General features: G+C 41.6%; 1 protein-coding gene across 13 annotated transcripts in view; it reads right to left on the bottom strand.

Moving 5' to 3' along the window:
• CADPS (calcium dependent secretion activator) overlaps nt 1-27,158 on the bottom strand; it is a 1,450,780-nt gene that overhangs the window by 358,621 nt on the left and 1,065,001 nt on the right. For 8 of the 13 annotated variants that reach the window (XM_069206526.1, XM_069206527.1, XM_069206525.1 and 5 more), the window contains 3 exons: nt 24,354-24,515; nt 19,503-19,658; nt 10,363-10,510 (listed from right to left, as the gene is read on the bottom strand). In XM_069206526.1, coding sequence (XP_069062627.1) covers nt 10,363-10,510; nt 19,503-19,658; nt 24,354-24,515 — 466 coding nt within the window. The remainder of the gene's footprint in view (nt 1-10,362; nt 10,511-19,502; nt 19,659-24,353; nt 24,516-27,158) is intronic. The other 5 variants (XM_069206531.1, XM_069206532.1, XM_069206533.1 and 2 more) reach the window with 1 other exon arrangement.

Here is a 27,158-nt window from a genome sequence, read left to right as displayed (position 1 = left end):
GTCCTCTGGCCAACAGGCCTCCTCCAGTGGCCAGGCCACCCACTGTATGGACTGTATGGACTGTGGCTTTGCTCTCCCCAGGATGGCCCAGTGGGCAGGCCACCCACTGTATGGACTGTATGGACTGTGGCTTTGCTCTCCCCAGGATGGCCCAGTGGGCAGGCCACCCACTGTATGGACTGAATGGACTGTGGCTTTGCTCTCCCCAGGATGGCCCAGTGGGCAGGCCACCCACTGTATGGACTGTATGGACTGTGGCTTTGCTCTCCCCAGGATGGCCCAGTGGGCAGGCCACCCACTGTATGGACTGTATGGACTGTGGCTTTGCTCTCCCCAGGATGGCCCAGTGGGCAGGCCACCCACTGTATGGACTGTATGGACTGTGGCTTTGCTCTCCCCAGGATGGCCCAGTGGGCAGGCCACCCACTGTATGGACTGTTTGGACTGTGGCTTTGCTCTCCCCAGGATGGCCCAGTGGGCAGGCCACCCACTGTATGGACTGTTTGGACTGTGGCTTTGCTCTCCCCAGGATGGCCCAGTGGTCATGGAGTCCCCTCGTGGATCTGGCGTCGTGTACTCAAGTGGCTGAGGTGCCCCCCCTTCCATTCCCCCTGAGGTGCCTGTCCTATTTTCTTTCTGATGCCCCTGCAGTGTTCTCTCCGTGGAGTTCTTGTCGTGGGACTGGGCCTTGCCCCTTTGCACAGGACCCCTGTGATCCACGGACAGTGGTTGGACTACATTTAGTAGCTGTATATATTTTGTACATAGTTTATTTATTTATTGGGATTAATGGTGTACATATTTCAATATATCTGCCCGTTTATGATCTCTTCTTTTGGTCTTTGCATTATTTCGGAGGGGGGTGGTTTGTGGGTTGTGACAGTGATCTGTGGGAATGCATTGATGTGTGTGTTGTAGTGGGTGTGGGTGGGTGGGTGTGTGCCGGTAATCTTTTCCCTCCCCTGTGTCGTAGGTGCCGTACTCACCGATGTCTTCCGCGCCGCCGGGCGTGCTCCTGGTATATGAGCAGGAATAGGAGTGCGGGGATGACCTGCAACTCTGGCTCCACACTGCCGGAATCTCGCGTGGAGTGCGTAGAGGTGAGCGTTTTCCCGTTCGTAGTCTGTTTCCGCCGTGTTCTTATCGGCGGTGCTCCCGCCCCGGAAAAGGTGGCAGATTGGTGGGTCGTAATAGGGTGGGCGGTACTTTGTCTGCCGCCGGGCTGTTGGCGGGAACCGCCGCGCTGTTTGTTTGTACCGCTGTGGCGGTCGGAGTGTTAAGTTGGCGGGCTGTGTTGGCGGTTCCCGCCAGGGTCAGAATTGCATATTTTAGACCGCCGGCCTGTTGGCGGCTTGGCCGCCGCTTTATCACCGACCGCCAGGGTCAGAATGAGGGCCTATGTTTTTTGTGCTTCTCCATTCAATCTGGAAAAATGGCATACTCCACTTTGGCATATTTAAATTACCTAGATGTCCCTAGCGTGTAGTGTGGTCAGTTTTAGGTATCCTTTGCGCGTTAGCTTCAGGCGTTAGGCCTTTGTGCACTTTGCCCTGGATGTCTTTTATTCCTTTGCTCGCAGCATAGAGCCTCTGTGCACTTTGCTTTACATGCTTGTTATTCAGCTTCGTACTGTTATTTTTCAAATAGCCAGTTCTACGGTCTTGTTTTATATTTTATATCACACTGTTTAGCCTACATCAGCACTGGAGTTCTCAATAACACATTCCTGTTCACTCTGTGCTTCAGTCAAGGATACAGTCTGGTACATTGCCGATAGACGTGGTAGGTGTTTAGTCTTTGGCATTCCTGCGTAGGGACATTTTGTGATCACGCTGACATGTTAGTTATAAAAACACTTCCTTGTCCCAATACATGGAAGAAGGAGATTCCGACCAGGGAACCACAACTAGACGCTGACTGCCTTGTTGCAGATGCTGAACCAGGCCTTTGCTCAGGTATGAGGGTTGATGTCTTCCCAGGGAATCTGAAATGCAAGTTAGAAGCTTAACATGCTGTGCTCGAAATAGAACTAGCTGAGAGAGAGTAGAAATTGTTAACACCATGATAGCGTTATTCTTATGTTTCACTCTCCTCGTGACTATTTCAATCCTACTGTGTTGTATGGTTCTGGTTATTGCGGCTCACGCCTTAATATCTAAAATGCAGTCGTTTTATTAAAACATTATATAAAACTTAAACTGCCTTTGTCATTTGTATATGGGATCATATTGTAAATGAGAGAGCTGGTTTGGATCTGAGTGACCACGACTTCCCTGAGAAGTTCCAAAGATGTCATGCGCTCGGCTGCCCAATCATCTCTTCCCCTTGGGAGAAATGAGGCACTGCTAGTTAGTAGGAGCAAAACCGGATTTAGGGTGACAGAGGTCCTTCCAAGTGGGTCAGACTCAGTCCCCCACACCGTGAACGATCCTGCTGCCTAGAAATCCAGTAGTCTCATTTAGGATAATGAGAGCCCACGCGACAGTGTATAGTACCAAGGTGTACCCAGAGCTTGTAAATTATAACACAATTGGGGTGCAACACCCATTGTGACAGCCACTACAGTGGCAATGTAAAAATGATTGCAGGCCTGCAACCAGTAGCCGGGCTGCGCAGGTTTTAAGTGCAGATTCGACCTGTCAATTTAACCCTTTTTGGCCGGCCTAAACCTTTCTTTTGAGTATTTATTACACCCGTAAATAATTCTCACTACCCTTAAAGGCGGGCACATGGTATTTAAAGGTAGAACATGTAAAAGTGAAATGTTAAACAGTCCTTACACTGAAAATACCTTCAAAGCTGTTTTCACGGTACCAGATTTGGCTGTTCCATAGGAAAACATGGGGATTCAATATTAAATTCTGAAATGGGACTTGCTAGAAAAAAATTAAACAATGATCTTAAAGAGTTGATAGCAATCCAGTTCAATGGTAACGTTAGATTTTTTTCTAACTTTTTTTGGAAAGGTAACTTTAAAATGTATCTTTGCTCCTCCTAATGCTTCTAAGGCCTTTCAGTACCTTCCAACTGTCACATGGCAGCTGATGGATCCCCTGTGGTCGAGTGTGAACTGCTCCCGGAAGCAAACAATAACCTAACCTGAATGGGTAGACATGGCCCATCTGACAGAATATGCAGGTGAGGCTGGGTGGATCCTCTTTAACATTAAAGTCAAGCCCTGTTATTGCATCCTGCATGACAATGGCAAGCATGACATGTCTCCTGGAGTCTTTTATGTGACACTTGGGGCATCCTTCAAAAAGGCCTCGCCTGTCACAGGAAAATGTTAGCTGACACTTGGGCAGGACCCTTCTTTTGTCCTGTACAGCCAAACGGGACACAGTCATATAAGGACTCTTCTTGACTTACATACAACATTTGGGTGGACTTCAAAGGAGGGAAATAGAATGCCAAAGTAGTGGGGGTCTGATTCACAAAGGTAAATTTAGACCAAAAGTCTAAGTTTAGACCAAAAGTCTAAGTTTAGGCCTAAAGTCTAACTTTACTTGTAGTATAGTTAGACTTTTGGTCTAAGTTTAGACTTTTTGTCTAAACTTAGACGAAAATTCTAAAGTTAGACTTCAGGTCTAAAATTAGACTTTTGGTCTAAGCATAGAGTTGTGGTCTAAGTTTGCCTTTGTGAATCATGCCCTGTGTGTGTATCCTCTGTCTTCTCATTGAAAGCTGAGTTTCAATTTTACCAGACTTCTCTCTGAGTTTGATGTGGGCAAAGGGGTGGGCTAAAATTCAAGTTTAGTATTAGTTATGGGAAGAGATAAGGATTACCACACTGCACTTCCCACACACCCCACAGACCTCAGAGCCCAGATTTAGTGTGGCTGAAGATTTCAGCTGTCTTGAAAGTACTCAAAGAGGTAGAGTTAGCCCCGGGAATCTTTACACTATTGGTTAGGGCATCCCCAGGGGTCATTCTCACCCACTAGCTCATGTCAGCTTTAAATATGGCACCTCCAGGAGCCCACTTCAGAACCCACCCAGAACTATGGAAGGTCAAAAGAGGCCTGAACCTTTTACCTGAGACTTGAGAAGAGCCTAGACTGGACTTGGACTGGACCCTGCTGTGCCTTCTGCCTGACACCCTGTGAGTCTCTTACGTCCATCAGATGAGATGCTGGGGGCTTCTGAAGTGTACTCCTGTGACGAAATGAGCCTTGAAAGACTGAAGTCAGAAGGTAAAATGTTTGACCAGGATGAACCTGGTTAGTGTATCTGACCCATGTTTTTGGTGATAAGGGTCAACCCGTGCCTAGGTCCCATTAGAATGTGACTGTTTACTATCATTGTCACTTTGTGCTTCGGCACACAATTTTTACTTAAACTTTAAACATTTATTTCTTCAATTCCTCTTATTGAATTTGTATGTTTTGGTGTCAATTTGTTTTTTAAAGTTTACTCAGTTTGTTTAACATGTTGTTGAATTTATATTTTAGTATTGCATACATACATTACACATTACCTCTAAGTTAAACCTGCCTGCTATTTGCCATAGCTACCAGGAGGTTGAGCTTGGGTTAATTTAGTGATTTTTTTGTGTTCACCGAACCAGGATTGTGGTTATTATCTGAGGTGGGAACCTACCACCTAATAACCCACATTTTCACAGCAACCACTAAAGGAAACTTAAAGAAAGTTCATATTATCAATGCACAGAAGGCATAAGAAAGAGTGAACTCTAAATTCCCCAAGAGTAACTTTTCTGAATTGATGATACTGAGGTGTGCTTAATTGCGTTTGACTTCTAATTCACAAAGGCTTTGGTAGACTAGCAGTCTGCTTATCTCTCTTGATCCTTGTTTACATGGCTTTTTATTGTGGTGACATGCATATTTTTCAGAATGCAAAACAGTACTTTTGGAAGCAGGAAAGTGCTTTTGGACAGTGAGGCCTAGAATGAGGAATGCAAACCAGTGTCATTATTATTATCACCCAAGAGATTATGCCTTATGCCGCAAGGTAAACAGATTGTTAAAGGTAGGAGTAACAGCAGAGGAAGCAAACGTCAGATCTTTCTCCTTGCCTCAGGGAAACAATTGTTACTTGCATAGACAATTAATGTACAAGCATGTCCAAAGTATTCTACCTTGGTTAGTGTACTCTGTTTTGTGGAGGAACAAGGGAAGGTCTATGTGGGACAGCAGCCTTTCAAGCAGAACCTTGACAGAATGGGTGGTTGTATCCATTTCATTATTCATATGAGTAGTTTGCTGCCATTCTTGCTTGCTGCAATGTAATGGATGCCATCTCCTGCTGGAGACTCTTTAATGTCTGTTCCAAAGTGACCTAAGAAATACCGCCAATGTCACTCTCTTGGGATCTGTTGGTGAAGCATCAGTAATAGCATAGCAAATCTCACAGAGAAGGCTTTGGTGGTATGTTGAAAAGGAGTTTGGATGCCAAAAATGGTCTCTGATGTCCGTTCCAATCCTGGCAGACCAACATAATCTATATCTACAAGTGGATTGGAATGTGGATCAGAAGAAGCTGAAGAAGTGAAAAACAGGAAGATGAAGGAGAAAACTATCAGACTCTTTGAATCAACTAAAGTAGTTGAAAGAAACAGCACAATTGGTGCCAGAGTATTTATGTAAAACATGTACAGAAAAGCAACTGAATTCCATTACTATTCCATGCTAGTTTGACTTGATCGACAGTATTTCTAGTAAAGGCATAGGAGATATAAGTAAGCTGATTGCTAAGCTAAGAAAGGCAGAAACCACAGTCATGACACGAACTTCGGCTGAGCTCCCATATGGCTCAAACAATTTGAGCCACAAAGTAATAAATGTTTTCTGTGAGAAATCCTGGGAACACTATTTTTAAATTATCAAACAATAAAGCCTTCTTGGAAGAAAATGGAAGTCTTATGTTCTATAATTAATAAAAACAACATCAGTACTAAAAATAAATTAGAAACCCAAAGGTCCAGAACACAAGTTAAATGGACTAACGATAAATATAAATAAGTCATAAAAAGGAAAGAACCTGTTAAAAGGATCAAAAGTTAAAATGACAAAAATTGACCCACAGTAAACTACAGTGAAAGTTGGTAGCTATCTTTTAATGGTAAATGCAAAGAATACAGGCATTCGATTTTATTTTTCTATACCCAAAGTATTTCCAAAAACTCTGGTTGGAGTAGTGCCTTCAGGAAATGTTTTCAAATCTTCAGGGCTGGCTCCTCGGACTAGAGTTCACTGATTCTTGTTGCAAGCAGCTTCCAAACTCCAGTTTTTGGGGGTCATGATCAGAATAATGAGATCTACATATCGAGCTGCTAAAATATTGATCACAAAATATTGACTAACAGAATATCGTGACGGATAAAACATTTAGGTAAGTACAGATTTTCAGTATTTAACTCCACATACTTGTACTTTGAGTATAAGTACAATTAAGCAAATATATGTAAGGTTCTGGCAATCATTAAAAGTGGAAAGGTACCGTTATTAGTGTAATATGCACTTAATGGCATTTGCACATATTTTGTGCATCTGCCTCTCTCGACAATGATTTAAAAATTAGGGGGCATATTTATACTCCGTTTGCGCCGAATTAGCGTCGTTTTTTTCGACGCAAATTCGGCGCAAAACTAACGCCATATTTATACTTTGGCGTTAGACGCGTCTAGCGCCAAAGTATGGGCAAATAGCGTCATTTTTTTGCGTGAACGCCTTCCTTGCGTTAATGAGATGCAAGGAAGGCGTTCCCGTCTAAAAAAATGACGGCGACGCAAATGCGTCGTATTTATACTCCCGGGCAAAAATCACGCCCGGGAGTGGTTGGGTCAAAAAACCCCGCATTTGCGCCACTTTTTAACGCCTGGGTCAGGGTAGGCGTTAAGGGGCCTGTGGGCTCAAAATGAGCCCACAGGTGCCCTCCCCTGCCCCCAGGGACCCCCCCCTGCCACCCTTGCCCACCCCAGGAGGACACCCAAGGATGGAAGGACCCATCCCAGGGACATTCAGGTAAGTTCAGGTAAGTATAAATATATATATATATTTTTTTTGGGTGGCATAGGGGGGCCTTATTTGTGCCCCCCTACATGCCACTATGCCCAATGACCATGCCCAGGGGACATAAGTCCCCTGGGCATGGCCATTGGGCAAGGGGGCATGACTCCTGTCTTTACTAAGACAGGAGTCATGTAAATGGCGTCTGGGCGTCGTTTCAAATGGCGCAAATCGGGTTAAGACGATTTTTTAGCATCAACCTGACTTGCGCCATTTTAAGACGCCCTAACGCCATTTTTCCCAACGCCGGCGCTGCCTGGTGTACGTGGTTTTTTTCCACGCACACCAGGCAGCGCCGGTCTGCTTGCGCCGGCTAACGCCATTCAATAAATACGGCGCCCGCATGGCGCTTCAGAATGGCGTTAGCTGGCGCAAAATTTTTTGACGCTAAACTGCGTTAGCGCAGTTTAGAGTCAAAAAGTATAAATACGGGCCTAGATGTTTATATCAGTAGTTAAGAGAGGCAAGTTATGGAGTTACTGATGTTTCAGTAAATGTATGATACTGAGGGAATTCCTATAGAGAATACTGGTTGTATGAAGAGATTTAGGTACTTAGCAATTAGGTGATTGATTTTGGATCTTTTTCATTTATCTGGAAGCTGTCTTTATACTTTTTTTAGGTATGAGGAAACATTTTATGGTTAGCTTTAAACTAATGTGCTCGGGTAATCTATTATGCTATAGAGTCATGAATAAAGCTGGGGTCGGCTATTATTGAATCACATTTCTTAAGTAATTGATTGCATTATCTTAATACTTGTAGAATTGTTACATGTGAGTTATGTTGTAAACAATTTTCAATCTATACATCAAATAGCTATCTTAGCTAACAGAGGTGATAAGAGGCCTGAAATTTTACATTAGAGTTTAAGATAACTAAAATGCTTTTATATTTTATCCTTATGTATTAGATATCTACATTTTCTTAAAAAATGAACTTTCCAGACAAAGTTAATAATTTTCTTCATAGAGAAGCCAGATCAACTCTCCACCATTCCATAGTTTTCAGAATAAGATTGAAGTCATTCTCATAATGTTAAATCCCAAGCAAAGTAATTCATGCCATCATGCTGAAAGTATATGGCAACCTAAGTGGTGGAGGATTTTTTTGAGCTGGTGGTGATGGTGTTGGTGTCAAAGATCTCCTTAAACTTTCAATAGCTGCTGTAGATGATGAAAATTTGAAAGCAGTGGGGTGTTATCACCAATACTGAAAATTTTTGCATTTTCAAGTGCAATGTTTACATACTATAGCTAAACACTTTCCTTGTTTGCAAAGGAAAATTGGCTTTATCATGAAATCTGGTGTTTCACCTTACCAAAGTAAACTTTGAGAAAATTTGTATTTCTACTGAAAATGTCTATAAAACCCTATAACTAAAACTGGGCATGAAATTCTCATTACCCATTGTTTTTCAAATTGTATAGCTTAATTCTTCACTTCTATATTTGACTGCCTTTCAATTTTGACCCACCTCCTTTGAATGGGAGGGCTCATTCAGAGCGTGGTTGGAGGTCTCTGGCCCATTAGGTCAGTGGAAGCTGTAGATGCTACTATCCTGGTGGAAGACTGGCTGCCTTAATTAGAGGTCCTTGCCAAGCAGGTAGGCATCTCTGTGCCTTCAGTGAAATCGCTAATACTGCAGCCCCTTTGAAGGCACCACTACTTTTTCAAATGGGCAACATGCTGATGGTCTGCTTGGAACAGTTTTATGTTTACTCAAAACAGAATCCCAAAGTCAGAGTCGGTTTTCAGAAATAAAAATTCCAATGGTCCTAAGCACAGTGGGCCTGATTCACAAAGGTAAACTTAGACTTTTGATCAAAGTTTAGACCAGAAGTCTAAATTTACGACTTTCCAGTATTCACAAAGGTAAGTTACGATTAGTGGTTTTACATCCGCACTCAGGGAAGAATCTCTGTTCTTGGGGTGGAATCTCCACCCGAGTGCAGAGATACTGCCCCAAATGTGGACGTAAAGACTCCATTTGCAAATGTGGGTCACCTTTTTAGCTATCTGATTCACTAGTGAGGGGCACTTTTATTTTAATGCCAGGGCACGTATTTTGTCCTCTAGCAATGCTGCCATGATGTTGCACACTCTTTGTGTGAGTGCGTGTAGCTTGGCATGCTCGCATAACATACCGGCTGACATACGCCCAAACACAGCATCAGCTAGACTGAAGGTACTCCATAAAAATCTTTATTGGAGGTGCATTACGGCTGCACCAGGATAAACTAACAGTGAGACATTGAATGTGACCATTTTCACTCCATTAGCTCCGTCAATAACCAGCATTTTCACTGTACGAACTACAAACATGATTAAATACCCCTGGCAAGAGCACCCTATCCAACCTCCTCAAGCAACATTAAAAAACAGTAAAGAAATGGCAGTGTTCTAATGCAGTGTTTTTAGCATACCTATACAATCAGCATCATAATGAATACATTCTATCAGAGGAGCATAATAGATGACATACGCATCTCTGATAGTATATATAGCACCTGAATAGCAAATACCATTGATCGATACACCAGGGTAAGATTTGACAATAGAAATGCACTCCATCCCTGCCTCCCAGATTCATAGCAAGGTGGCCATAATACATTCCAGGATGTAACTCCAGTTCGGAGTTAAATACACTGACTTCACTTGAAGTTCAGAATTGGCTTCAAAATCTGTGTGACGTTTCAAATACAGTCTGGAACAGATTCATTCGAAAATACAATCAATCATTTCACTCCAGTAGATACCAGATTTCCCCCTGAAATCCACTACAAAGGTACTGAATAGCCGAGTAGGGGAATACATGTTTTTTTCTAACGATTCTAAACGTCACCAGTCAACTACCCCAAGCTCATATGATTTCTCCTGATCTTCTTAACAACTCAAGCAGCCCCTAGAGACAGTCTTGTTCAAACACCCAAACATGCCACTGCCCGGACAGACAAACTGAGAATCTTATTAAAAAAACTAGGTGTTATTTAAAAAAATGTGTTCTTGCCCTAGATTTCCTCTTCAAAAACCTACTTAAACAATTTAATAAATAAAAAAGTAGATCTAACTTTAGAGTGACTGAAAATGTGCAACAAAACAGAAGATCAAGGAGTTTATGGCAAGAGTATCCCTTTGTTAAATACTATTTCCAAAGCCTTTGATCTTAACCTAAATCGGTTGACTGTGTCACGTTATGTTTAAGTAGGCGGTCGGAAAGGTCGAATACAGTGCTTACAAGACCAATACAAAATTCACAATCAAATCCATGACAACCAAGTAAAGTAGACTATATGCTGTTCAAACAACATAGCGTTTAATGACGTTTTACCTCTTGCCCCATTTCCATACTGCAAAGTTTAGTTGACTGAGCTTTGGCATCAACCATTACATTAAACATGGTGCATATAGACTGTGGGACTCGAAAATCCGTCGATCGACTCGTTTTCTGGAGCTTTACTTCAAATGCAATTCTTGTCCTGTTAAAAAGAGTGAGAGAAACATGTTGATAATTTCAATGATTGTCGTACCTAACATAAAATGTGTGCCCATTAAAACGTTTTGCTTAGAAATATATTTAAAAATGGTGTTAATTATTAGAAAGAAGCTGAGGACTGTCTTAGTGGAAAGCAGTGCCATTTGCAACGAAAAGGTCCTGGTACAGAGAAAAGTTCAAAACATGTCATGGAGCCGAGTGGAGTGCCACGTTCTACTTCAATCCGAAAGTATTCCCCCATGCGAAAAAAAAGATGAACCTTCTGCTGCTGTTTGGTGAGCTCTCGTTCACAAATGTGCAGGGATATCTGTGGAGTGATGTGGAAATGGGGCAAAGAAGAAGAGCAAGTATCCAACAATATTTCCATATCCAGCACACAGTAAACAGTGAAGTAGAGATGCATGCAACATCCCTCAAGACAGCCCTCTTTGAGACCCACCTCCAGTCCACAGATGCCCTTACAGTGGAATGCAGGTGACTTCTTCGAACGTTACGAGAGCACTGTCCTCACAACCCTTTCCCCTCCCGCACCTTCTACCTCACTCTCTCAAACACCAGGCTTCAAATTATCTGCCCTCTAACTGCATGAAGTATCTGTCACCCAGATGCTTGAATATCTATATCAACCTAGTGATTTGAAAATGGGACCAAAGTATTGCACAAGAGCATAAAGTCAACACACAAAAGAAAAAAAGAAAACTATGAATGTATCCTTCACTCGGTTAGTTATCCCACTCAAATCACATAACACCAACAGGCTTCTCTTGAGTATATAGACATTGTTAATTTTTAACAGGGCAGTTTAGTCAATGTACAGGATACATACCTGGATAGGTACCTACCTACGTGGCTCTATAGCCATTGACCATAATTGCCATTCCATCATTGTAAAATAATGCTTCTTATTGCTTGAGCACTCCCATTTCTTTTGGACTGATGCTGCTGGTGTTTTCAGTCTGTAGTCTAAGATTCTTCTAACCTAGCCGAGCCTAGTCCTCTGACCTCTAAATCATGTTGAAATTGGCTCTTCTAGTGTACCCTGGGCATTTAAGCTAATTGTCACGGGTGGACAGCATCCCTTATTGCACCACTGCTAAAGTGGAAATGCAAAACTTGAGTGTGGGCTTGAAACCAGTAAACTGAATGTGCAGGTTTAAACCGCAAACTGGACCTGCCAAAATAACCCCTTTTAGGAGGCCTAAACCTTCCCTTCAAGTATATTAAATCAACTCTAAATACGCCTTGTTTCTCAAGGACATGCAGAAATGTAATGTAAAATATTTTCCTTTCAGTGACAAGGCCCCAAAAGCAATGTTTACTGTAGCAGGAATAGCTGGACCTTGGGAAAGTGCTGGTAGTTAATACTACAATTAAATAATGTGATTTCAGCATAGGAACCAGCTAGAAAGCTAATTATTGGAATTTCTAAAATATTTATTACAAATCCAATTCATTGGTAAAGTCAAATTTGTACTAAATATTGTTACCAAAAGTTCTTTTAAAAAGTCACCTTCTTCCTGTCTAATGCCTCTCTAAGCCTATTTGTTTAAGTGTCCAACTCTTACACAGGAGTTGGTGTGAACTTGCCCTCAGAACTGAGACAAGGGACTTGGGTGTGTGTGTGGGGTGTTTGTTTCCTTTGACAGGATGACTTGCAGGGCACTGTTCAGAAAGGTAACTATCTTTCAAGAGGCTTGCCCTGTCATGGGCAGTTTTAGCTAACACCTGGTCCTGAGCTGTCTTTTTCATGTTTGCCAGCCAAGCAACAATCAAGGAGATGGCCCCAGAACTGGCATTGAGCAACCACAGAGGAGGAGTTGCTCATTTCCCTGGCCATACTTCTAGAATGGACACAGGAGCTATGAAGAATTTAAGAAAGGAACTACCATCTTGGTATGAGGTAGAGCGGAGCTTTATGGGATTGTTTTCAGTAGGGCACGCAGGAACTGCTGCACAGGTAGATTTCCCATGGAAACTTTTTCTTTATTGGTTAGGCAGTTATCAGCAGTCACACCCAACCACTGGCTATAAGTGTGGCACCCTTGGGCACGATCTTCAGATTACTACTGGACTTGTAGTATGCATTGCCATGGAGTGAGGTCATTTTCTGAAACTCTTTGTTTAGACACTAGTGGCTCAACTGCCCGTAGCATCAACACACCCTCAAGGCCCTCCAGAAAGTTAAAAAAACAACATTAAGGCCCTCATTACGACTTTGACGGTGTTCCACTTTGGGTCGAGATCCGGCAGTAATCATGCTGGCAGGAGGAGGAGCACTGGCGGTTCCACCACTGGCCCTGCCCTGATGGTAGGACGCCGCCTGCCATATTATGGGCCATATTATGGCCTGGTGGTGTCCTGCTGGCAGGGCACTGGCAGCGGTGGAAGTGCCCCTTCCTGTTCCCTGCCAGACAACCTTCTCCCTGGAACAGGTAAGGTGATTGACCGACAGGGGAGAGGGGTGGCAGGGTGGGGAGTGTTGCGTGTGTGTGTGTGTATGTGAATGTGTGGTGTCTGTGTGTGTGTGTATGAATGTGTGTATGCATGGTTGTATGTGTGTCTGAATGTGATTGCGTATGCATGGTTGTATACGTGTCTGAATGTAAGGGTGTATGCGTGGTGCATGTTGGTGTCTGTGTGCATGTATGCAGGGAGGGAGGGTGCGGGCACTTTGTCAGAAAGGGGGTGGGGGGCGCTATGTCAGAAGGTGGTGGGGCGCTATGTCAGAAGTGGGTGTAGGGGGTGCTATGTCAGAGTGAGAGGTGCTATGTCAGAAGGGGGGTGGGTGGGCGATATGTCAGGAGGGGCGGTGGGGGTGGGGTTGCTGTGGCTGGAGGGGGAACGGGTGGTCTAGTGCTTGCTGGGGGTAGGGGAGCTGTCTACGAGTGACCGGTAGCCCTTCCACCATGTTTTTTTGTGGTGGCGCTACTGCCCTGGAAACCATGTCGGAAAGACAGCTTCAAATACCGGCAGCGGTCTTCTGTGGACTGCCGGGTCAGAGATTATCATTTCCAGTCTGGCAGTTCAGACCGACATGGCGATATGAGTGGGGCCATGTGGTGGGTTGGCAGACGCCAACTCACCACACTCATAATGTGGTGGTCAGCACCACCAGCATGTTGGCGGTGGGACTGCCACATTTACCCTGGGGGTCAAATTACCCCCTAAGTCTCCTTCATCCTTGTGGTATCCATCTTATTCTGACTAAAATCCAACCTAACTAATACCAAGGGCTTGATTTAGATCTTGGTGAATGGAATACTCCGTCACAAACATGACGGACATCCCGTCTGCCTTATTCTGATCGCCATAGAATATAATGAGATCATAATACGGTGCAGGGATATCCGTCAAATTTGTGCAGGAGTATTCCCCCTCAGCCAAGATCTAAACCCCATGTTTTCTAAAATAATAACTAAATCCCCTTTTTAAGAACTACAATATTGTCTTGAAAAATTAGACACACATACGTAAAACGGGTAAAGGGCCAGGAAGTATAAGAGAAGGTCATAAGCAGGAAGTGGAAAGGAGCCTGGGCAAGAGTTTCCAAACATGTGAGGACAAGAAAGGGGCTGGGAGGGCAGCCCCTCCAATTTATAAAGGGATCTTGTCTGGGTTGTTGACGGTGGATCAGTGACAATTCAGAACAAAGGATATTGGTTGTATTGTCTCTGATTCAACTTCCTGCACACCCCTGGCACACACTCAGACTGTTTGCATAATGCATCCGAACCTTTGTAGAAACAATTTTTAGACCAACAAAGTTTTTTGATCCAACTACTTTTATTGGACATGAAATGTTTTTTTTTAAATATAACTAAAGCATCGTTTGGTAGTGTATTGTCATTTCCAGACAGCACATTGATTGGCCACTAGATATGTACAGACATATAGGGGCTTTTTATAACTTCCACAGATGAAGTCCTGATGGGTAGGTTGCTGCCAGTATGGCAGCCTCCCCGCCAGGCCGATTACAAATTTCCCGCTGGGTCAGCAAGAAACAGCCTACATTGTCTCTGGCTCATAACAGAGCAGGCAGCAAAGCTGTAGTGCATAGGGTGCACCAGCACCAATCACATTGTTCAATTCTGCAAAGCAGACAGTGAACATTGTGACGTGGCTGGCCATGGAGGTCCCTGCACTGCCCATGCCAAGTGCATGGGCAGTGCAGGACCCACCTGGGGCACTCTGCACCACATCTCCACCACTCTTTTCATGGCAGAGTTACTGCCATGAAACTGCTGGCAGGGAAGGGGGACGTAAGCCCCAGGGCGGCGCTGCCCTAGTGCATTAGGACCTCCAGCACCACCAGACAGTTGGGTAGTTAAAATCTGGCAGTGCTGGTGGTCTGACCACAGCGCTACTGTCACGGTCGTAATATGGCAATCGGACACAGCAGTCTGACCGCCACCGCGACCCTGGCAGTCATTACCAGAGTTGTAATGAGGCCCATAGTCTTACTGATAAAAATATTTAGCACAAAACAGAAAGTCAGGTACCTGTGAATTTTTATAATTTGTACATCACCAAGTATTTATTTTGATTCTTTTAAAATCTCAGTTTCCAGCATACTCCATAATTACAAAAAATGTGTATTGTTTTTGCTTTCTTATCTGCCAAGTGCATGAAGTTCATTTACAGGTATTAACATTTTATTTTGTATTGCAATAAACACCATCCTACAGCCTTTGCTTTTGATCTCCCTGTATTGCAGCAAGATTGTCCCATAATTCACTTTAAAAACTTCTCCCACTTTCCAGTCAGAGAAAGAAGAGTAAACACCAATCTCCATGGTAAAAGAATAAGAACTAATTTGGCAGAAGACACAGCTTCACATTTGACCTCTGTCTTTGTAGCACCAGCACTTATGACAAGATAAAGCCTATTAGCCTGATTTAGATATTGGTGGGATTACCACCAAACTGCTGCAGCAGCGGCCCAGAGAAGACTGTCAAGTCAACGGAGCTCCGCCCACCATACTTAGCTGTTACAGTCCTGCAGGGGGTGGACTGATGGTGTACAAAACAGGTGAAGTCCCACTTTAAAAGTTATTGGTTTTATTATTATGCCAAACAAGGTAGTCCCAGTTATACAGTCAGTTACTGGTTAGAAAAACATGATGTACAGTCCAAGGTCCAAACATTTTGTAATAGCCAAGGAAAACGGAGAATCAGCCAACACGTGTTTCGCCCCCTCTGGCAATATATTTGCCGGGGCTTTCTCAAGGCTGGAAATAAACAAAAGTAACAAGTTGCAGTTCAAAATTGTACCTATAGAGAGGATGAGATGTCATTAAGACATCATCAAGAGAGTGAGCTAGAGTAAGGGTGCCCGTGCATAGGTCATTAAAAGTGTGCTCAGTCCAGATATAGAGTAGTTAGAACCAAATGTTGAATAAAAAGGAAGATATGTGGGTACTAAATGGTGACTGTGATCAAACCCTGTTATATGGAAATTCCAAAAGAGTAAAGGAGCAATCAGTGGCATTACAAGTATGTTCTCAAACGTGAAATTATGGTGGAGAAATGAACGGTGGGAAGTGGATCGAAAAGAGTCCATAATTAACTCCTAGGATCCCAAGAAAAGAAAAGAAAAAGGGAAAATATAGGTTGTCAAATAGTGGTTATCCCCTAGGTGAACTTGTGCTCAGAATTGAAAGATATAAGTGCTCGGGTGCTAAACAAAGTAAAACAAATGCAAATAAATGCAAATAAACATACCGCACGCGAAAGAGCAGACATGTATTGGTTATAAACTAGAATAGTTCTTTTCTGTAAAGTAACAAACAATCTATCTATTGGAACATTCATGGTTTAACAAACATATGTTGTACATTTTATATTCAAATGCTAAAACAGCCTGATTTGTTCAAGAGTGTTAAAGCACCAGTTACAAGGATTGAGTTACACTTTTTTATATGGCATAAAATAGAAACACCATATGATTTAGAATGCAGGAAGAGCATGACACTATTCAAAGTGAAAAAACTCGTCTATGGGTTTTGAACACCGGAGTAAATGGAAAGAAGAGTGCTCCGAGTTGTTTCATTACATGTGGCTTGTTAGCCAAAATAAATAGTATTAGGTAATTAGTGTCGATCAATAAGCTTATTAAGTAAGCAAAGACCACTTCTCATTATATATATATCGTATTTCCAATACGGCAGTACGGTGGTCTCAGTATTCAGGGTCTCCTGTTATCGGTAACAGAATTATAAATATCAAAAGGAACAAAGCGTTCGCTTTGAAGGGCTATTTACTCTGAGACCCTTACCTCAAGGTTGCAGAGTTAGGATGCCGTGCGAATACGGCCGAAGATCAGAGTAAGGCACGGGGAGCAGAGCGGATGCGTCCGCGTCTTGAGTCGGTGGACTGATGGTGGTTTGCTGATGAAGGGAGGACATTATGGGATCCAGTGGACATCAGACAATGGCAGTGGAATACAGGTAAATCACACACAGACTGTCCCTTTGCCGCATGTGTCAAACTGCATCACACATGACACAACACACTACATACACACTGTTTTCCATTGCCATTCCACCAAACTACAACACGTACATGCCACAAACACTCATTGCCATACATCAATGACACAACATACACACACTGTTGATGCTGAAACCACGCACAACACAACCACAACAAACAACACAACTACACATTCATCTACACAAACACACTCAAGCAACATCACAACAAAACACACCACACAGAAACACTCACCTGAATGTTGCATGCAGCAACACAACACACTACACAACATACACAGCAACATCAATGCCATATGCAAGTCACACACATACTGACACAACCACAGCGCCCACTACTCCTCCCTTCACCTTAGCCAGCCAAACACATTGCAAACACACATACACATACTGGTTCACATGCACAACTGTAAGCACACAACAAGACAGTGACAAAACAGGTACAGATCCCCCTGCAATGTGCACACATGGACACAGTTGACAGGTGTGATTGTGCCATTATTGTGGTGCCAGCATTCATTTGCAAATGAACACTGGCACCAAAATGACATTTTTGTATGTGTGCGATATGTGTTGTGCACCAGTGCGTCCCCATCCATGTCTGTCCCACACGTGTCCTAGACATATGCATGTCACAGTAATCTAAATAAATTACTGTGACATGTAAATGTCTTCAATGGTCCCGAGATCATGTGCAATGACCCTGCAGTGCACACAGCCAATGCATGTTCCCTACCTTCATGTCCAGAGATGGGGGAGTTGTGTTTTCTCTGAGGTCCAGTGGCAGCAGCGGCAGAGAGCTTTATCGGGTTGTCTCCAGCTGGAAACAGAAGAGGAATTAGGAAAAAAAAGGGGAGTTTTCACCTCTTTCCCCCCAAACCGTCAAGTCGGAATTGGAGGTAGGACCGCCACATATTGCTTAGCAGTGAGACACATCCAAATCTGTGCGGGGTAAGTGTGGCTGGAGTCCCACTGCCAGCTACTCTTTGCTATGGTGCTGTGGCGGCGGATGGAAATTCTTGGCGAAGCAGGCAGATTATTGACAATGGGACTGCCAACATCTAAATCGGGCGGGTGGACAGCCAAGCTGGCGGACAGGTTTAATAAAAAAAGTGGCAGCAGACCCGTTACCACCAACATCTAAATCAGGCCCAGAATTTAAAGGCATCTTTATTTATTGCTCAATCATTCCTGACCCACCAGTAATTGGCTCATGATCCGACCCACAATTTGGGACACGTTGGTTTAGCACATTGCTCAGCATCATTTTCCGTTGTCTTATTATTCAATTCAAACATTTAGGGCCGTATTTATACTTTTTGGCGCACAACTGCGCCAATGCAGTTGTGCGTCAAAAAATGTAACGCCGGCTAACGGCATTCCAAAGCGCCATGCGGGCGCCTTATTTATGGAATGACGTTAGCCGGCGGAGCTGACTGGTGTGCGTCAAAAAAAATGACCCACTCCAGGCAGCGCCGGCGTAGGGGAAAATGGAGCTTGGGCGTCAAAGAATGGGGCAAGTCGGTCTGAGGCAAAAAATCTGCCTCAACCCGATTTGCGCCATTTTTTTTTACTCCCACCCTCCATTAACATGACTCCTGTCTTAGCAAAGACAGGAGTCATGCCCCCTTGCCCAATGGCCATGCCCAGGGGACTTCTGTCCCCTGGGCATGGTCATTGGGCATAGTGGCATGTAGGGGGGCACAAAACAGGCCCCCCTATGCCACAAAAAAAAAAAAAAAAAAAACTTACCTGAACTTACCTTAAGTTCCCTGGGATGGGTCCCTCCATCCTTGGGTGTCCTCCTGGGGTGGGCAAGGGTGGCAGGGGGTGTCCCTGGGGGCATGGGAGGGCACCTCTGGGCTCCTTCCGAGCCCACAGGTCCCTTAACGCCTGCCCTGACCAGGCGCTAAAAAATTACGCTAAAGCGGCTGGACGTATTTTTTTTGACCCACCCACTCCCGGGCGTCATTTTTGCCCGGGAGTATAAATACGGCGCACATGCCTCGGAGTCATTTTTTAGACGGGAACGCCTACCTTGCATATCATTAACGCAAGGAAGGTGTCCACGCTAAAAAATGACGCAAACTCCAAGATCTTTGGCGCTAGACGGGTCTAACGCCAAAGTATAAATATGGAGTTAGTTTTGCATCGGATTTGCGTAAAAAGAAACGACGCAATTCTGGCGCAAACAGAGTATAAATATGCCCCTTAGTGTTTTACATAGATTTAGATTTCAGCAGAAGGGTTACTACGTCACAACGGTGATGGATATCCTGTCTGCCGAAATATACATTCCATAGAAAATAAGATTTAGATTTCGGCGCATGGGATATCCTTTACTGTTTTGATGAAGTAACCCGGCGGCCGAAACCTAAATCAGGCCCTAATTGCAGGAATTCAATATAGCAAAATTGTACTGAAAATATGGACACACACTATGTTCTGATTGTGTTTCTTGTACACATTTAATTCTCATTGTTACCTTTTCACACATGACTCAATCATATCACTGGCCATCAGTTTTAATCGCTGTTCAAGATGCTTTCCAAATTCTTCCTCTGGCCAATGGAGGTCACGAATGAATGTCTGCAGTGCATCGAGTTTCCAGAAAAGGTCCTCAGAAGTAGCTGACCCATTGCTGACAGAAGAAAATGGAAATAAATGTCACAACAATACCAAACCACAAATGGCATGGTGTGGACACTATTGTATGCATAGGATACACAGTGGATAAATACAACGAAAAATGCCAGGGGTTCCACCATCAGGGTTTTGAATTTTACCATACATTTGTCCTACAAATATTTAAAGAGCTGATGGCATGACAAAAATATGAATTACTTATATTAAACTCTAAATTGTGTATGGTAAAATTCAGCCTTAGTCAATAACCACATTAACATATGGTATTATTCAAATTAAGGCTACCAATAGTGGAAGGAATGCCTCCAATAGGATTCAGGGTTTCATGCAATGCTTTCAAAATATAGAATCTGGCATTTCTTGGAGACTATCACATAAAGGATAGTGCTAACATGTGGTGAGCGAGGTCATGCTTTCTCTCTTGAACAGCTGGAAAAGAATTAGTAGAAGTCAATTGTGCTGTACTGAAACATTCTGCATTTTGAAGTGATTTCATTAACAATTTAGCACTTTCACAAACCAGCTCACTGGGAAGACATCAGCTGACGTTTCAATATCGTTGGACAGCAGCAAAATTCTATTCTTGCACAAATACACTTTTGTATCCTGACTTCTGTGTGGATGCAGTAGTTGGTGTTTTGTGCCTCTGTTTTAGATCCATGGACATGGTGAAGTTGTTGCTAAAGTCGCTATTTCTGTGGTGAAAATACATGCCTTGTCTTTGGTTTACGCAGTGATATTTTCCGAATCTCTTCCTCCCTTACAATGGATAGTCTCCTTTTTTTGCAATTACCACAGGAGCTTCAAGAGGTATAACTCCCTCCTCGCATACCACTAATGCTAACACGATAATTTATTAGATGTGGGGCACACCATGCATTACCAATTGTGCTGACATCCTCCATAGAAACAGATGAGAGTGGGTGTTTCTATTGTGACAGATGCCAGCTGCATTGAGTTAATGCGCTGCAGCCAAATATAGCTAATGCACACACAGCTACTGCAGGGTGAAAACCATACTTCCAACATGCCAAAGTTATCCTGGTGTCCTCTGCTAACTGTCTGGGAAGGAATCACCATTCTGTTAAGATTCGTCTTGCGAAAAAACAAAAGTAGCACTGACACATGGTCTTAAGAATGGCAGGTGGAAAGAGGAAATCAGGGCTGTGAAAAGATATGCAATCAAGCATTTTGTTCTGACTCAGAAATGATTTTGCATCTTGAGCGATGCCACCAAGATACAATAAGCAGAACACGTTACAGGTAATCATAATTCAACCTGTTATTTTAAACAGTGTATTAGGCTCAACTCAACAACTCATTTTGGAACTGTACAGCTTGGTGTTTGAAACGATTGAGCACACATGAATGTAATAATTGGTATTTATTGCAACAACATTTTGACACCCATCTGGCTTGAGAGCTTTTTAAAATGTCTTTCCAGATTTCCGGCATCTAACAAGCTTAATGTGAGCAGCATCACCTTCTGCTGTACATTTTGGAGATGCGAAGTTATAATGCGGTTGCATCTGTTGTAGATCATAGTATATTAACATAATCAATAGTAGTTTAATAATCATTATTTGCAGTGCACCATGTCTTGATTCATATCTTTTCTGAAACAATACCACAAAACATGCACAAGGGGACAAGGAAAGAGACTATAAGCCTTGGGTACTCTTTTTTAGCTGTTGCCTAATCTAGCCTTTAATACAGTCAGCTTAGCATGAATATGATTGATGTTTTATTGAAATATTGATTTGTATATAGACTTCCAAATGATTTATGTACCAAATGATTAATCTGGCATAGCATCTGCTTCTGCCTTTTAGGGTATTTCATAATTTGACATTCAACTATTGCAAAGAAGCAAAAACTGTTAAGGAGCCCAGTTAACAACTTGCTTTGTTTAGTGCCAGAACACGTGAAGTATTATTGTTACAAAATAATTTCATAAAGAGAAATGACATATGAAATATTTTTTAGTTTCCACATTTTGTAAGTTTTTCTTTCAAATTATTTGGTTGTATTTGCTAGCAATTTAATTGTAAATTATAATAGCGGCAGAATCTACGATACTTTTAAAAAGCTGCATATTTATTAGATGTTTTTTAATATCTGTTCATATCATCTTTGAATTTGTGTCAATATTTTCTAATATTTTTGTAGGTTGAACTGCAAAGCTAATACGTGATATGGCTAAGTAGTCTGGCTCCTAAGAGTAGGGCATTTGGTTTTAAATTGAACTGCATTTCCATAATCAAAACAGAAAAGGGAAGGCTGATTCATTTACCATATTTGGAACAAAACATTCCAAGAAAAAACATCAATTAACCAGCAGCTCTCTTTTCTGTTGGTTCAATTCGGGCATAGGCAGACAATATTGTATTCCCCCCAAAAAGTCAAATTATATGCTACAAGTGTTTTATCTGTTATTCATCATTTTTATTTTTCATATTTCAGAGACTGGGTGTATTTTAAACATGAATCTAAACAAATGTCATATGCTTTAATTTACCATTCAAAATTAGCTCACAAGGGTCTTCGAGTATCAAATGGGTTTGTAGTAGCAAATCATGCAGTTCACAAAATTGAAGCTTTTTTTAGTAGCAAAAGTGTTTTGCAAAGTACAAAAGGAACATTAGGAGTTGAAAATATTTTACCAATTTAAACGTATACATTGACACTTTGGAAATCATAAGGAGGAGGGGGCGAGAATGCAGGAATGAGGCATCTCTCACTGTTTCGAATTGTAATCAAATGTATCAATGAAACAATGAAACAATTGATGGCATGCCAATTTTTCTAAGTGGGACTTGGGGGCAGTGGCGGCTTCTCTGTTTGGGCGGAGGAGCATTGCTCCCCCTCCAGCAGTGGCAGCTGCAAAATCTTTACCAGAAAACAATCATAAACTTTGTTTATGATCGTTTTCTGGTAAAGTGGGGCAGGGCCATGGGGGTGGAGATCAGCGAGGGGGTGCTCCCAGCCAATCCTGATGCTGCTCTAAGAAGCTTCAGGATTGGCGCAGGGTAGGCTGGGAGCCTGCGTCTGCAGCCTCCGGCGATGGAGAGGAGCGGTGAGGCAGCCAGAAAAGGTGGGGTTTTTTGTATTAAATAAAATTAATGTTTATTCCCTTCCTCTCAATCCCCCCCGTGCGCCCTGCCTCACCCCTTCAACACCCCTCGAGCCACCACTGTTTGAGGGACAGCTTCTTCTTTGTAACTGTAGTCTCCGGGGCTGGGAGGTGCATAGAGCAGTCTCGAGGATGGCCACGTGCTCCCCACAATATGCTTCCTATCATGCAAGTATTATTATTATTATTTTTTTATTGAAGCTAATGTCATTATACAAGTCTGGGGGTATTTTTAATACTTGTTTTAACTGATTATTAATTGATGCCTACCGATTGTTTTCCTTATAAGTTTTAAATGAATTATGCTACTGGACCAAATCGAAAAATGTCATCGTTGCACCAGTGTATATTAACTAATTAACTTTTTATTCAAGTTTTTATGAATGTTATAGAGATTTAAATGGTTTGCAATAGAATTGACAAACTGTATTGTGTTCTTTTATTGAATCTCTTATGATTATCTTTAGTTGACTAAAGGTAATTTGAGTTGAGTCATAGGCTGCAATCAAAAATAAATATGACATTTTCCAAAAGTGAATACCATCATTTGCAGGCATTCAGTGTTATCTATAAATCTCATCCTCAGCACTATCAATAAGAAAAGGGATTCTTATCAGCATACTGAATGCCCTTTTTGTACTGTCATGGATTTATAAATCTGTCACGGCTCACAACATGAGCTTGTGTTAATTTCACTGTTAACAATTTAACACTATGTTAATTTCTTATAGTAAAAATCATTTTAAAAAAGGCATAAACATGGAACATATTCAAAGGTGCTCTTTCTCAAAAATGCACACAGTGGTGTCTTCATATATTTGATGGACTATTTTACATTTTGGATCTATTAGGTTATTGATGGTGATTTGTAATTGTAACAACCTAATTAATTAATCACACTGAAAAGGAATGGCCAACACAAATACATTGGGAAAGACAGTGATTGAGGGGTCCGCCTTAATATATTGCAATAATGCAGTAGTTCAAGTAAGGCAGGCTCTATAATATATTGAGGGCTCTGTGTACCACAGACTGAGAGATTACTTTGGGTTGTTACTGCATTATTCATTGGATTAACATTTTTTTTTTAAGTGCAAATCCAGTTACTCATGATGAGCAAGATCATAAAGTTGCTTTTCATTAAATGTGACTAGGTTAAAAAAATTAGCACTAACTTTCAGCATACAAATGCTGCAGTAGTACATACATTTGATCTGTTTTAGAGAGAGATTTTGATACATGACCAAAATGCAGTTATAAGCAGGTAAAGTATTAATTTCTTAACATGACAGATCATCAAATTACATTAATATTTGTTTGTCTAAATGTACACAAATGTACATATATACACATGCACACAATTTTGTTTTGTGGGTGTGCATATAGTAAAGTATTGTTCAAGTAAGAATCATGTAGTTTTAACAAAAAATAAGGGTCTTTTTATCAGTTTACTTCTCCGCATTTAATTTCCAGAATAATGAGAAGCAATAGGTAAAACATATCCATGCTAAGATCACCGCACAATTGAATTAGAGCTAATGTGAAGTAAATACACACTCAGAATCATATATAGCAGCCATCCATGACGGTGCAGAAAAACTAGGCATTTGAGGGAGGTTAACTGGTAGGTTAACTGGTAGATTAACTGGTAGGTTAACCGGTACTTTAGGGAGATTCACATTTGGTAGATTCACATTGGGCAGATTACTTGTTAAACTCCTGTGGAAAAAACAGACAGAAAAAAATACCATAACAGTGACAATGCAGATGTAGCAGAAGCACATGACACTCATAAACAAATCTGCAAAGTTCACAGCACGACAACAGTAAAAAAACAAAAGCAAAAACATTTCAGAAAGAAGCATGAGCATGGGAGGCATAGGTGTATTTGTGCATTCTGCAATATAAAGCAATATACCAAACATAAAAAGGCTGCAAATTAACATACTACTTAAACACTCACACTATAAAATAACAATCTACAAATCCTGACACCAACACACCATACAGAAAAACATATTTTGCCCCTCTCTAAGACAGAGATGACATGTACACTTTTAAACTTTGTTACAGTAATTATTGGAAAGATGGTCTTCACAGCTGCAAAGAATTACTCTTAAGGAGTTTGAAAAACTATGTTTCCTTATTTTTGATGTGCACAAATGTAGTTTGAGCAAACTTCTTAGAATTTTTAACAGTTTATTACAAATGACTTTGATGCATGTGTCGCCTGGCTGTTGTTTTAAACAGTGCTTTACGTATCAGTAAAACTGTTCATTAGTATGAAATGCCTCACATGGGGACAAGCCTCTAAGTCTTCATCTTTTCAAATGCAAAGATGTATTTCTCCTGCAGCAAATTTTAGACTATGTAAAATCTGGGATTATTGAGCAAATCCTGGTTGAGGAGGAGGTTCAAAGTGGAATTTTTTATTTGGATGCAAACAGACCTGTTGCCTCGACATTTTGCATCCAGTTCATTACCAAACAATGCAATCCCACTAGTACCATGAAGGGGCAAATGCTCACAACATCACTTATCTTATTTTGATATGCTTCTACCACTTACTCTAATTCTCTCTTTTACCTTTCTAGTACCACAGCTTATGTGGAATATTTCCTAAAATAAGAATCGCTTAGGTAGTACATTGAGGTATGAGTCCTTCCCTCATTTCCCTTTATTCAAATTTATCAAAACAGTGTTGTACAACTCCTGAAATAGATGTCCTGCCTGTCCCTGAATATGAACTATAATAATGGAAAAGGTTCATGCTAAGACTATGTGAGACCTATCCCTTAGACTTCTCAATATCGAACAAAGTGCACTGTAAATAGGACGGAGCGTATATCATACAGCAGTCTATAGGAAATCTGACTGCTCTTTCATATGCCTGGAGTATGGGCAGCCAAAATGTAAGCTGTCAGAATTTGACAAATGACCCTAGCAAATGATTACAGTCTGCCCTCTGGCATCAGTAAACATTCCATGTTCTTCTTTTGCAAACTAGTTGCACAGCATGTGTGCGAGCTTGTGAATCAGAAAGAGAAAAATAGGTCCTTTGACTTCCATTTGCCACCTGCTTACCTCTATAACTTTATAAGGGTTTGCAATGTGAGCACTGTGAGCCAAAATGGTAATTTGAACTATGTGCATTGTTTACTGGTACTTTGCTCTCTTTTTGAGGTGCCCTGGATTTGCAAGTGCAAATTACATTTATGCATAAGGACCTCTAATGACTTGTTTGCTTATTCCTCAATACCAGAAGAGCAATTCTGATTCGTGCACATTTAATAATAAAACTCGTCATAACCTAAGTCTGTCCCAGTGAAACAGGGCTTAATAAAATGCAGTTACAACAACTGCTTCAGCAAGCCTCTTATCTGTGAACTGTATTGAATGGTGTTAACTCTATAATAGCTTTACCTTAACAAATGAAGTAACACACTATTAACAACATTTTAACAATCACATGTGGTACCTTCTACAAAACAAATTAATCACTTAACACCTAGATGTAAATACATGTTAGAAATAAGAAACAAACTCATAGAACAAATTTGAGCAAGCCTGATTTTGATTGAGACGCTGCAAACAGCAAAGATAAGACAGATTTTAAATGAAAAAAATGTGTTTCATTTTGCACATTGCAAGTGTGACTAAAGGCCAGGTGGATTCATTAAGGATATTTTGTAGAATGTAAATCATAAAAAGAGAGGCATTGACAGGTGTGTGTTACACAATACATATTTTAGTTGTGATTTGTGTACTAAATACCATACATAACCCTGTTCAACTATATTCTCATTCAATGGTTATTTCATTCATAATACTGAATCCGTGAGCTAAAAATGTGGAAGAAATAGCAATATATCTATGATTTTAATCATTCAGCAATACTTGTTGGAACTTCATAATAACTCCAACGTCTTTTTCATTTGGTTTCTTAACCCACACCACACCCCAAACATGCTAAATTTTCATGGGCTGGCACAGAGCATCATTGTATGAAGCACATTTATTTAGCTGGACCAGGGTTTAAACACCTTGTTAGCTCTTAATGTATTGTCGCTATTTCAAGAATGTTATTGCATAACTGCATTTTATTTAAAATTGTGCTTACTGAGATGGTGTGTTCAGTGAAATGATTGCATATTAACCCTTGTATTGAAAATAAAAAGCTCCACAGTTAAACACAATCTGAATAAATTACAGACTTGACTATGGTGCTCTTCTCTACCTCAATTTGGGATTTCATTACACCGAGTCTACACCCCACCCTTGGTGGACTCCAGCCTATCAGTTTCTCAGTGAGGGGTTAGCACTATTGAGGAGTACAAAATATCCCTTCATTGTCACTTCCTG

Source organism: Pleurodeles waltl, chromosome 9, assembly GCF_031143425.1.
Source record: "Pleurodeles waltl isolate 20211129_DDA chromosome 9, aPleWal1.hap1.20221129, whole genome shotgun sequence".
Classification (NCBI taxonomy): Eukaryota; Metazoa; Chordata; class Amphibia; order Caudata; family Salamandridae; genus Pleurodeles; species Pleurodeles waltl.
The sequence above is the reverse complement of the archived record's forward strand: the minus strand, read 5'-3'. Positions and strand labels throughout refer to the sequence as shown.